General features: G+C 40.2%; 1 protein-coding gene across 1 annotated transcript; it reads right to left on the bottom strand.

Annotated features, from left to right (window-relative positions):
• Positions 1-6,070: 6,070 nt before the first annotated feature.
• zgc:92749 (elongation of very long chain fatty acids protein) lies at positions 6,071-15,713 on the bottom strand. The gene is made up of 4 exons (XM_027016796.3): positions 15,476-15,713; positions 13,885-14,016; positions 12,247-12,398; positions 6,071-11,161 (listed from the first exon to the last, which is right to left on the bottom strand). Exons 1-4 carry the CDS (start codon positions 15,556-15,558, stop codon positions 10,722-10,724), a joined length of 807 nt encoding a protein of 268 aa, XP_026872597.2. The 5' UTR covers positions 15,559-15,713; the 3' UTR covers positions 6,071-10,721.
• Positions 15,714-15,812: the final 99 nt, after the last annotated feature.

Below are 15,812 nucleotides of genomic sequence, written 5' to 3'. Positions count from 1 at the left end.
TTTAGATTTTTGTATAACATTTTCAGATTCACTTGCTGCATCAAAAAGCAAAAGCTGCATAATTCAGTATTGTACTTGCATAATTACAGAAAAAAGGAACTGAACTGAAGTGAAATGAACTAAATCAGATGTTTGATTCACAGGTTCATCCTGGTGTCATTCAGGATTATGGGAAAGACAGCTGCACTAGTTTTCAGGATGAAAAACATATTCAGGGTAAAAGAGAAGCTCTGTGTGTGGGTGTCTGTAGGGGGGTTACGTGGTCTTCTTCAGTTACCACATTTAGCTCTGTTTACACATGCATTCAAACGCAAAAACCAATGCCTGCTGCACAGAAAACCCTGTGTGTGTGTGTGTGTGTGTGTGTGTGTGTGTGTGTGTGTGTGTGTGTGTGTGTGTGTGTGTAAAACACACGTATACCAAAGTCAACAGTGCTTGCCAAACAGAAGTAGATACACTTACAAATAGGTTTTCCTGGAGTGGTTGGTGTATCTTACTGCTGTTGACATAAATGCATTCTTTTAATATATGCAACTGATACGTTTGTTTATATGTGCCAATTAAGCACTGCGCGCATACTGACAGTGTTTAAACATTTGTAAAACACTGAATACAACGTTGGTTTCGCGTCTATGCATTAATAGAGGAACATCACCCTCTAGCGTTGTAATTGTGCATCACACTTAATACAATCGCAGAACAAGCTTAATTCCTGTAATTCGAGTTTAAAATAACGGAGTATTCTTTACCTTTTCACCTTTAAAAGTAATTAGAAGAAAAAAATGACTTTTTAGTTCGGCCTTATTCGGTTTTAACATAAAGTATTCTCCAGGGGCTATGAATCACAATGCTGTTGCTCTTTTCTGTCTGCCAATTCAGAAGCAATATCAGATGTTGCTCCAAGCATTTCTGTTCCTGTGTCAAGTGGCAGAAGCTGCCGCAGTCTCAACACAATTTTCCTGGTTCAAAGGCAGATCTGCAAGCATTACAAAAGCAGATCTGCAAGCATTACAAGAGGCTGATCCAGTAATAGAACCCTTTTTACATTTCTGGTGGAGAAAGTGTCATCTGAAATCCTGGAATTCTGGAATCCTGGATTGTGAGGGAATCCTTTATTCAGTCACCTGATGAAGGCAAAAGGATGTTGCAGCTCATATTACTTCTATGTCTTCATGGTGGGGTGCTTTACACCATGACCATGCCATCAAGATTACAAAGGAACTACCAGCTGGATGTGACAATACTGCTGGCCTGATATGAGGAAGGACATTGAGAAGTAGTGCTAGAAATGTGAACATTGTATTGTGACTAAAGCTGTTGACTCTTCAGTCAATTCTGGGACTCTTTTTGCTTTCTGGCCACTGGATATTGCATCTATTGATTTTACATTCTTGGAACAAGCAAGCAATAGGAGATAATGTATTGCTGGAAGTTAACATCTTCTCCAAGTTCTCTCAGATTTAACCAAAACCAGATCAGAAGTCAAGTATACTCATATACTTACAGAGAATTAGATTTATAATTATGGCATTAGACAGTGTTTACACTCAAAGAAAGTACAGATTTTTGAAGGCGACTAGTTGTATGTGCAAAATTTATGGGGTTGAGCAACATCTCATCCTGTGAAGACTGGACAGTGCAGAAGGTGTAATTGCACTCCTCATGAGCTGTTACAGAGGTTCTCCCCAGAAATGCACCTCTTATCTGCATACAACCTTACAATGCCCTCCTCAACAGGTCTTTCTCCTTTTGAGCTCATGTTTGTGTAGGATTGCTTACCTGTGGATGCACTGCTGGAAATCTCAAGGGAGGAAACGAATGAAGGACCAGCAGAGGATTGGGTGAAAGAGCATCAAGAACACCCCTAGTTATCTTAAGACTGAGCATAGTGCCATTTACATGATGCAGCATCAAAGAGGATATGTCAGCAACCCAAAAGGAATACTGTTCCCCTCTCTATAGGTACACTGCAAAAATCACCCCTGGCTGGCAACCAGAATACGTGGACTCCACAGAGAATATGATAGTCAAGTGCCTTGACAAGGTGGGATGAGTGTGCACCATTTCACCCCTAGAGGGCAGTGGTCCAATGAAGTATGTCTAGAAAAGGCCTGTATTGTTTTAAAGTATTCTTTAGGGTTTTATGGTTAGTGGCAGCCTAATATTGCTTTTGGAAACTATTCAAATGGTTTTTAAAAATATAAATCATAGCTGAGTGTTTAGTGTGCTGCTGATGTTGAGCTGACCATATTGGGAAGGTAATTATTTCCTTCTGCTAGCCTTAATTAACACATTTTTGTGTGCTAAAGATATTTATTATAGCTGTTTTTAAGTGTGCCGTTTTGTTAGAATTCAGTAGAGATGAGCGGTTTCAATTTCTCATCTAAGCAGTGAAGTTCAGTGACAGAGTTCTCCAAAGACTCTAGTTTGCATAAAAATAAGTGGTAGTAGCAAACAAAGAGAGAATGTGCATTTTCATGTTTGAAATATGTGGGTGGGCCACTGGTTTCCCCATGACTATACTATAGCATTAGTAATGTGGTGTGTGATGAAGGTGTACTATTGAGGGTTACCCCCTTTTTGCCCATGTGCGATATTTTCTTGATTTTTTCCTGTCTGTTGCTTTCATGAAAACTGAGATATTCTGTTGCTGCTTCACATGAACCAAGTGCAACAGATTTCCTCTTGCTACTTTAGAAGAACCGTGTGCAATTTTCTTTGAAAACTGAACGTTACAACAGGGGCGTGGCCGGCATTGTCTGTGAGGAGGAGACAGTCTGGTAATTACAAGCTGGTAATTACAACTGGTTGCACTTGTTGTTATGTGGTTAACAGCTACATACTTATATGCCAAATTCTCTTCCAGTGGGTTGCCAAAGCCAGCACCGGAGAGAAAGTACATTGCTGAAAAAAGACAGATCACTGAAAAACGAGACAATAGCAAAAGTCAAAGTGGTACCAAAATCCCAGCCTTGTACACACGTATTTTGCAGTGGAATCCTCCACCATTCAGAGATTATGAAGGCTCTCACTGGCCTGCAACAGACAGAACATCAGACACTCCATGAGCTACAGTGAGAGCAGCTACTTTGCTTTAAGGCATTCATGTATGACCAAGCCAGAGCCACCAAACCCTCTGGAGCCTGCTGATGGTTGAGAGCACTCCAGGTTTGGCCCGACTGCAACTTTCAGAGATGACTCCACAAGACGCCCCAGCTGCATGAGGCTGGCTGTTCCATCTCCAGGCTCTGCCTTTGGGACAGTACAGCTCACAGCCCAGCAGCTGGACTACCACACCCGCAGGAAAGCCATCACGTTGAACTACTGCGAGGGTGGAAGTCCAGGGGAGTTCTGGACATCATCGAAGAAATCTGTGAGGAGGGGGCTTTCCTGTTATGAGTAGTTACTTTTTTTTTGGACCTGGTTTTGATGTTGGATTGTTTTTTGACATTGCATATGCTCTGCCACTGATAGTCCCGTTTGCCCTTATCTACATTGTGACTGTTGTGACTGCATTTGACTTTGACCTTTGCCTACCTCAGATATTGCTGTTTGCCTCTGATCTACCTGGACTGTTTTGCAAAAAATCTCTTCTTAATTTGCATTTGCTTCCTCTCATCAGCAGATCCGTTGACAGAACACCTCGCCTATAATGGAAGCAGTGAGTACGTCTCATTCTATGGAGACTTCCCTGATTGGTATCACCAGAGCACTCGCCAAACAAGGAGGACTCCTTGGGAATCACCATCGTAATTTAGATCAATTGCTTTCCAGACTAATTAAACCTTGTCAGGTGGTCCAACAACTACATGATACTGTCAATTCTGCTGCTGTGACTTCTCAGCCTCCCACCCAAGGTGCTGTTAGTGCTCCACCAGTCTCTTTTCACAGCCGGTTAGCTCTTCCTGAGAAGTTTGATGGTAACCTCTCTACTGGTTTTCACGGAAGTGTTCATTTTTATTTGTGCAATCACCACCTGGGACAGAAGCCTCTAAAATTGTTACAACGATCTCTCTGCTAACCCACAAGGCATTGGATTGAGCCACAGCACTATGGGAGAGCAGTGAGACTCAAACCATGACACACTAAAACTTTATTGTGCCCTTTAAGGCAATAGTTTCACATCTGTTTCTATCAATGTTATTACAAAGCCACTTATGATACAGGTCACATTCTCCCATTATACTGTTTCCTCATTTTCAGCCCTCATAGATTCCAGAGCTTTTGGAAACTTCATCCATGAGGACTTCGTCCTCTCTCACTATTCCCCAGGTTGAACTTAAGCAACCACTTTCAATTCAAGCAGTTGATAGACACGCAGTGGGAAAAGGAATGAACACTAAATACCCTGCCGCTCTGCATGTGTCAAGTAGCACTATGCACATAGGACGAATGTCATTTAAATTATTAAATCATCACTGCACAAAGTCATATTAAGTCTCCCCTGGTTAAAACTCCATAACCCCCGGATTTTTTGGTCTCAGCTAAAAATAATGTCATGGTTGTCTTTCTGTATCAGGAATTGTCTCTGTCTGCCCTGTGCCATGACCAACACTGAGAGCTTTGATCACATCCAAGCTTCCTATATCCAGCCTGAATATCAGTCTCTGAGGGAGGTATTCATTAAACACAACACCACCCAGCTTCCCTCTCATCAAGAGTGGGACTGTGCTATAGAACTACTAGCAGGTGCAACCCTTCCACACAGTTAAGTTTACCCTCTGTCTCATGCTGAATCCAAGGCCATGGAGGAGTATATTCAACAAGCGGCTTTATCAAAATGGCTTTATCAAACACTCTTCCTCACCAGCATCAGCTGGATTTGTTGTTCCAAAGAAGGACAGGGGCCTTTGACCCTGCATAGATTACCGCTGTCTGAATTTTGTTTTAAAGAAGTAACTTTAACGCTCTTCCCTTAGTACCCGCTGCCCTAAAACAGCTCCAAGGAGCCAAAGTTTTTACTAAACTCAATCTCCAACGTGCATACAATTTCATCCAGAAACCAAATTTTCCACCACCACTGGGCACTATGAATATTTGGTGGAGCCAATATTTTTGTCAGGCCATTTAAGGTCCTTGAATGCATCAGTGATGTGGTGTACAAGCTGCAGTTGGCTTCTACATACTGCATTTTGCCTGCGTTTCATGTGTCTGTCCTCATGCTGTCTAGCCAAGTTACAAAACCTTTCTTGTTTAGAGTAGTTACTGTTTATCTAACCTGGATTTGATCTCAGATTGTTTTTTTTAACATTGCTTTTACTCTGCCTCTGATACTCCTGTTTGCCCTGATCTACAGTGTGTTTTTTGACTTTGACCTCTCAGTGGCAGGGCAACAACATAAGAAAAGATTCACCAAAGCTGGAGACTGAACAATACTGGAAAGGCATATGGGAGAAGGAGGCATCACAACAGTGGTTAGAGAACATGAGAGCTGACCACAACAATTTCGCTGAACAGGATACAGTAACCATCACACTAGCAGACATCCAAGAAAGGCTCTTAAGCATGAAGAATTGGACAGCTCCAGGGCTTGACATGGTCCATGCCTACACGAGTGCCTGGCAACACAAATGAGCCAGCTGCAAATGGATGGAACCCACGCTTAATGGATTAGCAACTGGACAGTCCTGATCCTGAAGCACCACCAGAAAGGGGGTCAACTACCTGCTGATAACCTGCCCCTGTACATCATGAAAGCTCCTGTCAGGCATCATTGCGGGTAAGATAAATAGGCACATGGCTCAGTACATGAGCGGGGCTCAGAAAGGAATTGGCAAGAACACCAGAGGAGCCAAGCACCAGCTGCTGGTGGATAAAACAGCCACTCAAGACTATAAGACCAGACAGACCAACCTGTGCACCGCCTGGATTGATTACAAGAAAGCCTATCATTCAATGCCCCACACATGGATCCTAGAATGCTTGAGGCTGTATAATGCAAAATTATTATTATTATTATTTTTTACCTCTTTTTGAATCTGAATTAGAGAAATTGTGAGTGTTGCAGGGCAGGGAGCAGGACACATAGACCTCTCTCGACATCGACAGATATTTATTAACACAAGACAGGGAGAAACAATAAACGTTAACAGCACTCACATATAACAGTCCAGTAAACAAGGTACACACAAATAATGACAGAAAGGAAGGGGTTTAAATACATATATGAATGACACATTGAACTGGGTGCAGGTGCTAACAAGGGGCATGGTTACAAACATAATGAACAGTCAATAGTGAACTTCCACTGCATGTGGTGGGCTGTACCATGTGATCAGTGGGAAGGGGAGTATACTACAACAGGAATCTGTTGGCGATCTCCCACTCATATAACTGGGAGGGCTGTAGTCTTGGCAATAATTAATCACTGAGGCTACATAGGCAAGTGATATTTTGTTGATGTACCTGAGAGGCAAAGTAAATGTTCTTCAGAATTCTTAAACTTTATTTTAGTCACTGGAAATCCTAATGTTGTATGAAAGGAACATTTTTGTTTGTTTTGAAAACTGCTGCAATAGTATAGTACCTGTAATATATGACCAATGAGCCTTGGCAGTTTAAAAGAAAAGGGTGGAACTGGTGAATAGTCAACAGATACCACCATGGAGGTTCCTAGTCGCAGCACCGGTTTATGACCTTGAACACAAGTGATCGTAGGCTAATGTTGTTAAGAATCTTCATGTACAGATATTTAAGATAATTCCATTTTCATTTCTTAAGACTTCAGGGCAGCTTTCATACACTGGTCACGAACCTACAAAATGCATGTGATAACAAGACAGCTGTAAAAAGTGTTTCTTCAGGTTACTAACCAATCAAGTTACTACTACCCTTCCTTCAGCATACCCTGCTATTTAAAAAACAGCTATAAACTGGGTTCAGTATATTAATCTGGTGTTATGTAAATGTATTGACACAGGTTAACATGTATTGCCTATTTATTAGCAAACTGTAAGTCTCTTTAAAGTGCAAATACAGAGAATTCAGCTGTCAGTTCTCAAAGTGCAAATTCAACAAAACACTAACAGTTCAAGAAACAGTATGTTAAAAAAGGCCTGATTTTCACACACATAAATATAGCCAAAATGGTGTACAGAAGACAGCAGCTGAATGTTAAACACAAACACTGCAAGAATAATAATACATTGTCAGGTGTGTACACACTTTAAAGTACATTTTAAGCATTACTTTACTTACACAACATTTCTAAGCCAAGCAGTGTGTCCTCTCAGGTCTGAGGAGTTCAAATCCTCTGCACAGCTTGATATCTTCATTCCTCGACTCACACAGTATCAACTCAACTAGCTCTTATACAATATGTTACATTGCAGAAAAACAAACATGCAATAAAGGACAGTGCACATGCTTGCCTGAACTGTGACCAAGAACCTTTAAAAAATGGTTCATCTCCACTGCAGGGCCACAAAGGCAGCGCCAGAATGTTTCTGCCAGTGTGGGCTCATGAGTCTTTCCTGCCAGTGCAGACTTATGAGTCTGTTTTCTTTATATGTTTGTTGTGTGGCTGAACCAGGATCAGGAAGTGCCTAAGAAATTGTAATAAATATGCAACAGTTGTTGTTATCATTCCATCCATGCGTCTGACATAATGAAGAATTGTGAGTTCTATTAGTTTTCTCTGCTGCATTCTTGTATATCTTTTCTTGTGCATAAAACAGCACAGAAAAGCAAAGTTCTATGGAGACGACATGAAAAAGCACAAATACTTTCTTAATTTGAAGTTAAGACTGTGGATGAAGCAGCATAAAAGTGATGTAAAGGTTGAACCAATCAGTGAATCCCCATGTCATTAAGCCAGCCCACCAGAAAAGCTCTTGCCAATGAGCACAGGTAGCTGTTCGTGGTGAGCAAACCAACTAAGCAAAGTTTGAAAGCATTCCATGGCATTTCATGTCCATATGGAAATACTGCTGGAATGACTACACTCACTACACTGGAAAAGAAGTCCGGATTAAGACTTGAATCTTATAGTTTGTTCCTGATAACATAAATAAACTAGAAATATATGACTGAAGAGAGGATTTTAATAGAGGTGTAACACAAACAACCTAACAGTGTTAACATGAGCCCTTTAAATGAGAATTTTCATTAAAATGTAATTAAAAATAATATTCAAGATTTAAACATCTATTTGAAAATCAATCATTTGCAATATGCTTAAAACTTTTAATCAAATGTATTAAAGAAGTGTCTGTATTGTTTATCATAAAATATAAAGCAAAAATATGTTATGTCTTCTAAGCACCTTTAAAAGGCCTTTAGAAAATCAGTGCCCGGTGATCATCAGCTCATCAGACTCTCTCACAAGGCCAAAACGAGTTCCTCATATTTCACTTGTAGCAGCATACATAGTTCAATATTTGGCTGGATGTTTTATGCTCTACAGGACACCAAAGCAATGTGGAAGATAACTTCACCAGAAATCTGTATTGTTGAATGCTGCCTTGCTGTGCCAGATAACATTCTTGTATAATTATCAGTTTTAGCCCTTTTTGTCTATACTTTTGCTGTTAACAATCTGCAGTACTATGCTAAATGTAATGGAGGGGTCAGGGGAACCAGTTTAGTAAATGGCTGAAAAGGCATTTGAAGTAATGAGCAAATAAATGCTATTACAAATGTAATTGTAAAATCTGCAGACAGTAAAAAAGCCTAAATAATTATACGCAAAAATCTCTGCAAAAGAACTAGGAGGCTTCACTTAAACCAAAGTTTGGCAACAATGTGTGTGTGTGTGCTTGAGACAGAAAGAGATGTATTCCACAGAACATGTCTCTGAGAACGCACACTCCCTGTGCATTCCAGCACCTGTGTGTCAGTTCCCCATCAGCTCCTGAGCTGGTAAATGCTCCAGCTGTGTCCACGCTGCAGTTTCATTTCCACACACCTGTGTTCCTAAGCTACTACATACAGGTGCCCTACCAGTTGTGCCTTATGCTTTTTAAGCATTTGTCTTTTTACGTTTTTCTCATTCAGAGTAAGGCATAATAGTATTTGTGCAACAGTAAGAATTAATAACCAAACTAGACCCTAATAAGTCTTTTTCCACAACAACAATTATTACAACTACTACAATACCACCACCAATTAAAAAAAAGCTATTTTATATAGCATTTTTCATTTGACTGCCAAAATATTAAGGCTTTATATTGGAAAAACTAAATTAGTTCGACAATAATAAAGACTATTAAAAGCCCTGCACAGTATTTCTTCTCCATGCTCAAAATGTTATATTAGCAGGACACGTGATTATCTCATAATTCTGCTTCATTCCAACATTTATTAGGCACTGTAGGGTGTATAGCATAACCTACAAATTTTTTAATATTTTGTATACTGCACCCTAACCAATGTTTAGGAATTGCACTTTGCTTGGTGTATTCTTAGACATCGTAGACAACACTAATTGACTATAGCGAATAATAAGCTACTTTATATTGCATTTTCATGGACTGTGAACTCAACGGACCCTCCCACACTCACTAGAAATGGCGTGCATGTACAAATGCTCAGTTTTTGGATACAAGCGGATAGTTGCACCCAACACTTTATTCCAGAAAATGAGTCCAAATCAAACTGGCTCGAATTTCTTTCTGGGGTTGAAGTGACACACAATACAAGAGTTTGTAGTAGGCATTTTTCTGTGAACTCATTTGATTTGGGTTCGGTACAGCTTTGGACTTGCCAGCAGATTCAAGGTGAAAGCAACAGCTTTTCCCCTCTTACTGGTGGCAATGTGGATGATAAATTGTTAAGTCTTTATTTTTAAAGAACAGTCATTTGTTTTCATTTGACACTTTGTTAAATAATGTAGCAAGCAATGAGAATATACAAAATGTACAGACTAGAGTTTAGCTCAGCTACAGATTTATTTTATAAATTACAAAATTGCCAATAGTCATTGACTTTCCCACGTTCACCCCAAGGCTTGTTAGACCTGGTTAACCAGAACAATATAAGCTAGCTAGCTAGCTAACTATAGCTAATTTGAGCTAATAGCGCTAATGTAAAAGTGATCAATATGTAAGAGATATTACCGCTCTAAATATACTCTTAAAATAGCAACTGTTGTGTCCTCTAATGTAACCAGATAAATTGATTAGCCTATGTGTAAACACTTCACGGAGTCCGCTGTTGACCGAAACCCCTAGCAGCCTTTCACCTGTTCAGGGTCATACAGGTGATGATGTGATCCGACTTCCAGCCTGCTACATACTGACAACTGTAACTCGGGGGATACGGTTAACACTGAGGTTGTCAATCAATCTGCTGGGGTCCACACCAACACAGCAGAATGGTAAAACGTGACAGAGAAAAAAGAAAATTCAAAACACTCCTTTTAATATAGTTTTGGGAAAAATATTGGAAGATAACTAGAATATATAGCATTCTTTGCAGAAATTTTTTTTCATAGATTAAAAAAAAACTGTGTAGGGCCTTTAATGAATTTTATTTTGATCTGTCTGTTAATATCTGGGGAAACCGGTGTCACAGCAGGGAAATCCCCTACTGTGGCGGAATTCAGCACCCACTAGATCAGGGATCTTCAACCTTCCTCCAGGGATCCTGCTTTTCTGCAGAGTTCAACTCCAATCATAATCTTGCACCCCTCTTTCAGTTAATGCAGCTCTCCACGATTGGGCTTGGAGATCCCTGCTCTACAGCCACTGCTCCTCCTAGTGGCCAAACCATGCCACAACTCTCTAGTCGCCTTTAACCCTTCCTTCTTGCCCTTTGCCATTTGTCCCCTTTAGGTAGGACTGGTAGAAGAACAAAGAGAAAAGCAGCAGGTAGCTGAGGTACATGAGCAAACCACAAGTAATGTTGGACATGTTGGATGGGCAGTGAGCATCATGCTGCCAGTGATGGACGAGGACAAGGACCGTCAGGCCGATGGCCATCTGCAGGATCTGCGCAGCAGTGACCAGCATGGCGCAGGGTCTCGGCAGGCGCAGGCCGGCTGCACGGGCTGTGTAGTAGCTGTACATGAGCGAGTGGATGGCGTAGTTCATGGTCATAAACCAGCTGCCACCAGCTACCTGGTCCTTGTAAGAGTACCAGGTGTACAGCAGCACGGTGATGTGGTGGTACCAGTGCAGAAAGAGGAGGCGCTGCTTGCGGAGGATGATGAAGATCGTGTCACCTGGGCAGACGTGACAAGCAATGCAGGCATAGTGTTATAGCAGTGGTGTTTTTCTCTGCAGTAAACATCTTTTTTGTGGGATTTCTAACACAAGAGGCCTCAGCCCCAGTCCCAGAGCCCCACTGCAAACCTGATCCAGCTCACAAAGGGCTTGATGAGAAGCTGAGCTAGATCAGGCAGGAGAGCGAGCAAAACTCAGAACCTTGATCTGTTCATGGAGGGCTGAGGGGTTGATTCAGTTGAATCAGGTAAACACTAGAATGTAGCGTGGAACTGAGAATCACTGTGTTAAAGAAATATAGTGGCTTTTGGGTATTTGTGTAACAGCTTTTGAGGAGAGAGCAGGCAGAAAAACCCAGCAGGTAACTAGGAAATGATTGTCACCTGGGCTCCATTTGAAGTGACCATATTTATATTTTTCTCAAGTATTAATCTTCAAGTATTAACTGGAGACCAGAAAAGTGGCAACTATTACTTTTACTGTTTCTTCTACTAATACTCCTTCTACTTTCTTTAAATAACACTGCTACTGTTATATACTGTTCTACTTCTACTGATACTACTAGTCAGACACATTCCAAATGCTGCAGAGTGAATTAAAATTGTCATAAGCCATTTAGCCAGTGCCTTTCTTTTGGCAATAACCAATGTTATATCCCATTTTCCACACTCATAGGTCTACTCTTGGAGGCAAGAGTTTTGTCTTTTTCCTGTATTTGCCCCACCTGACAGCTACTTAATCTCATTTAACACCCAGTGCTCTCAACGTTAGACTTTGCTGTCAGGTTTTCCTTTGTGCTCACATCTTTTTCCTAACAAAGTAAGTTTATCCAAGTCGAATGTCCTTTTGCACTTTGTGTGGCCCACGTGTGTTCACTCTCCCCACAGCAATTATTACGCTGTACCTGTGTCTCAAACATAGTTTTGGGGTTTGTGAAATAATACTTCATTACATCATCATGATTATTTTTGCACAGATTTATACAAATAAGTATTATATTAGGCAAAATAAAAATATAAAGATGATTACAAGTGTTGTAAGTACAAGTAAGAGAGGGTTTGCGTATGCATGTTTGTAACTTTACCAAGCTCGGGTGCCTTGCTAAGGGTAAAGGCATATGCCCAGAACTTGCTGACGGGGGCACTGTAGAACTTGGTGTCACACACACTCTCTCGGAACCCACTGGAGGTGAGCAAATGTAGCAGGTAGGATCCTGTACGGATAGCTCCAATAATGCTAAGGAACAAACACAAATAACCCTGTCAACTATAGCACAGCAAGATACTTGTCTAGATTAATTTTTTTCCCCTCAGTGCTGCTTCTGCCATGTAATTGCATATATAACCATGTTTTGAGGCACATATATCTGTGCAAAGTAGCCCCCAAAAGAAAAAGAAAAAAAACAACAACATCCACCCTAATTCATGTCTTGTATGGTGTATTGTCTTGTCTTGTCTTGACAGGGAAGAGAAGTTGAATTTCTGGGTGTTTATTTTGTAGTTTGATGACCAATGAGAAGAACCTAATCAAATGGTGGAGAACCTTAAAGCACATATGCCACTGAAGTTACACTGTCTGTGTACCGCTGAGGCCATGTTCCTATGCTCGTTAAAGAAACTCTGACTCTAAAGGTTTTTTGTCAATGAGAAAAATGACTGGTAAACAAAAGTTGTGATGTGATTTATCCTACATACATTTTTACAAAATATCACTGGATCTTTTGAATTATGAAGTCCTTGAATTAACATCATAAATTCAGTAAACTCTTTTTGCAACTTAGCAGGTCTCATCTATAGTATTTCTCCCCCCCACAAAAGTTTAGATAACCCAATCCTATACTAATTTGGAATGTGTTCATTTATTATGGAGAAGGAGGGACAGAGAAGCAGGTGTAATCTGTAAACTAACTAGCATGTAGGTTCTGATCAAAAACCTGCGTCAAACCTGCGTGGGTTTTGCGTCATAATCCAACAGCTAAAGAGAGGCGAAACTTGAAACTTCCCACGTAGCTCTGCTAGGGAAAATGCTACACCTGTTCATTTACAAAGGCTCAGACAGATGTCTAATTTAGGAATTCATGTCAATAGCTTACATAAGCAGAGGAATAATTCCCACTGATCAACTTAGTACCATACTCAAAGAAACAATGGCTGAAGCTATGATTCAAACAGAGGATAGATGGTTCAGAAAGTGAAGTCTGCCCCAGGATTTTATTCCAGACATATTGTTTTGACAATTTGCTTGGGGTCGTAGGTAAAGTAATAGGTAAAAGTCATCACAGTGCTTTAACTCTTTGAACCTGAACTTTTATGCAATTATGGCAAAATCACTGGCCAATACCCATACCAATAATATCCAGTTCAAAACACATTTTCCCTGGTCCAAAACAGCTGTGAGATTTATTGAAAGTGCAGGCTTACATGTAGTGCAGAAACGATTATGCTGGTTACATAATGGTGTATGATTACATTAGAAACAACCATACCAGTTCAAGTACCAGATAAGTGAAATATAAAAATATGCGAACGGCTTTACAGAAGGTGCAAAATTCACAAATGAGCCCTGATTAGTACTCTAAGACACCTCTTTACATAAACCCCAGTTCTCAACTACTCTGACTGAACAGCCAGCTGATAAGATCATTCAGGTCCTGGCTCCCTCACCCGAGTTCAGGAATGCACATTACATAATTAGTTTAGTTGCTGTGCGTGAGTTTACTCACCTGAATACTGCCAGACTCAGTGACCAGAACATGAGAGGTCCGCGCAAGTCGAGCTTCTGTCTCTCTCTCATAAAGTGCTGGCCTAAGAAAACAATGGCAGCATAGACGGTGCAGAAGACAAATGACGTGGTCCTGTATCTCACACACAGACAGACAGAGACTCGAGTTAAGGACAGCATAGAATGTCAAAGCCAATTTTATTCCTCAGATACATAGTTAAGACAACTTGTAGTGCAATTCTTTTACAACTATCCAGTGATACCAAAAAATAAAGAAAACAGTTAACACATTTTTATATTTCTTATATAAGAATGTAAAAGCATATAAATACAATGTATAAAAATATAGGAGAATATAATTTAATTTAGGGGAATCAGCACCTGTCAATTGGAAGTTCATACATTAGAGATGGAACTAATTAGACTGGCATGTTGACAAAAGATAAAAGACTATTCTTAAAGTAAAATAGGTCTTACCACACACTGCTGTAAGATAAAGTTATACAACAGGTAGGTGGACACCTGCTTGATGTCACAGATGGGCTAACCCATCACCTGATATTTACAGGACCATGATCAGACACCTATTGTTCAAACTAGAAGCTCAGAATTTTAGAGATGGAGCTGATTAGAGTGGTGTAATATTGAGCAAAGATAAAACACAGTAACTATTCTCAAAGTAAAATAGGTCTTGCCTCACCATGCTGTAAGATAAAGTTATACAACAGGTAGATGGACACCTGCTTGAGGTCACAGACTGGCTAACCCATCAGCTGATATTTATGATTAGACAACTACTGTATAGGCTGAGGGATAATTAAATACAGTATTTGTCTGCAGGGGTTGTCTGCACACAGGGCTGGTATACAGTCGTACTGAGCGCTCAGAGCAGGTAAAGTATGAAGTACAGGTTTATGTAGCTATATAGAATGTAGTCCAAATAAAGTTACCATTTTAAAGAGTTTGATTGTCATGCACACTTTTGATACACCCAAAAGCAAACAATAACACTATGTTTGATTTGTAATACAGTTAAACAAAGTTGAAATAATAACAACAAATACAATACAGCTTTACAAAACGCCTTATTGATATAAAGCCTTTTTAAAACAATGATCAGTAGCTTACAGCAACATAAATCATCAATCCAAAGAAGTCATGACATGCTTTTATACTACAAAAGGCGATATTTCGCATTGTGCATAATAATCTTATGTGCGCAGATGTGTATAGTTTCTCAACCATGGAAACCCATTTCATAAATCTCCCATATGACAGATCATGTGTTGACGTTGGTTTCAGAGGAAGTCTGGAACTCTGTATTAAGTGATTCGACTATTCTTTCATGAATACCACTATTGAACGGGGAAACTTAGCAGGACAGAAATTATACAAACTAACTTGGAGTATGTCTATGGGCTCGACTCTATACACCTGTTAGCAATGCGTATGGCTGAAAGAGCTGCAACTTTGAGGCATATAATTAAGAAATAGCCCTCAACACCTTTCATAATTAAAGTAAGACGCCCGTCATTAAGAGCTATCTTAATGAGAAATTAGAAGTTGGTCGGCTTTCGGTGAAGTTTACTCACCAGTTTTCTTGAAACCATTCAAACGCCGCTCTTTCGTCAAAGCGCTGCTCAAATTCAAAATACTCGGCGAGCGTCTCGTTCATTTTTACAATTACAAGAATATTTATTGGACCACAGCAAATGTTTCCTCGAAACAGATTCTCACCGATTAAGTGAGAACTATCACATTAACTGATGCCAGTGGGAATAGGTTCGCTGTACTGTCAGTTAAGGAATGAAATATGACACTCGGATCGAATTCTCATTTTATACTTTCACAAATGAAAGTAAGGCGTTGTAGGATGGGCGAGAGAACGGCGACACGTCCATCAAATGACGTAATCCCTTTGAATAGTTT

This window comes from Electrophorus electricus, chromosome 15 (assembly GCF_041902795.1).
Source record: "Electrophorus electricus isolate QZ-2024a chromosome 15, ASM4190279v1, whole genome shotgun sequence".
In the NCBI taxonomy this organism is placed as follows: domain Eukaryota; kingdom Metazoa; phylum Chordata; class Actinopteri; order Gymnotiformes; family Gymnotidae; genus Electrophorus; species Electrophorus electricus.
Note: the sequence above shows the minus strand (reverse complement) of the source record. Positions and strands in the feature narration are given on the sequence as shown.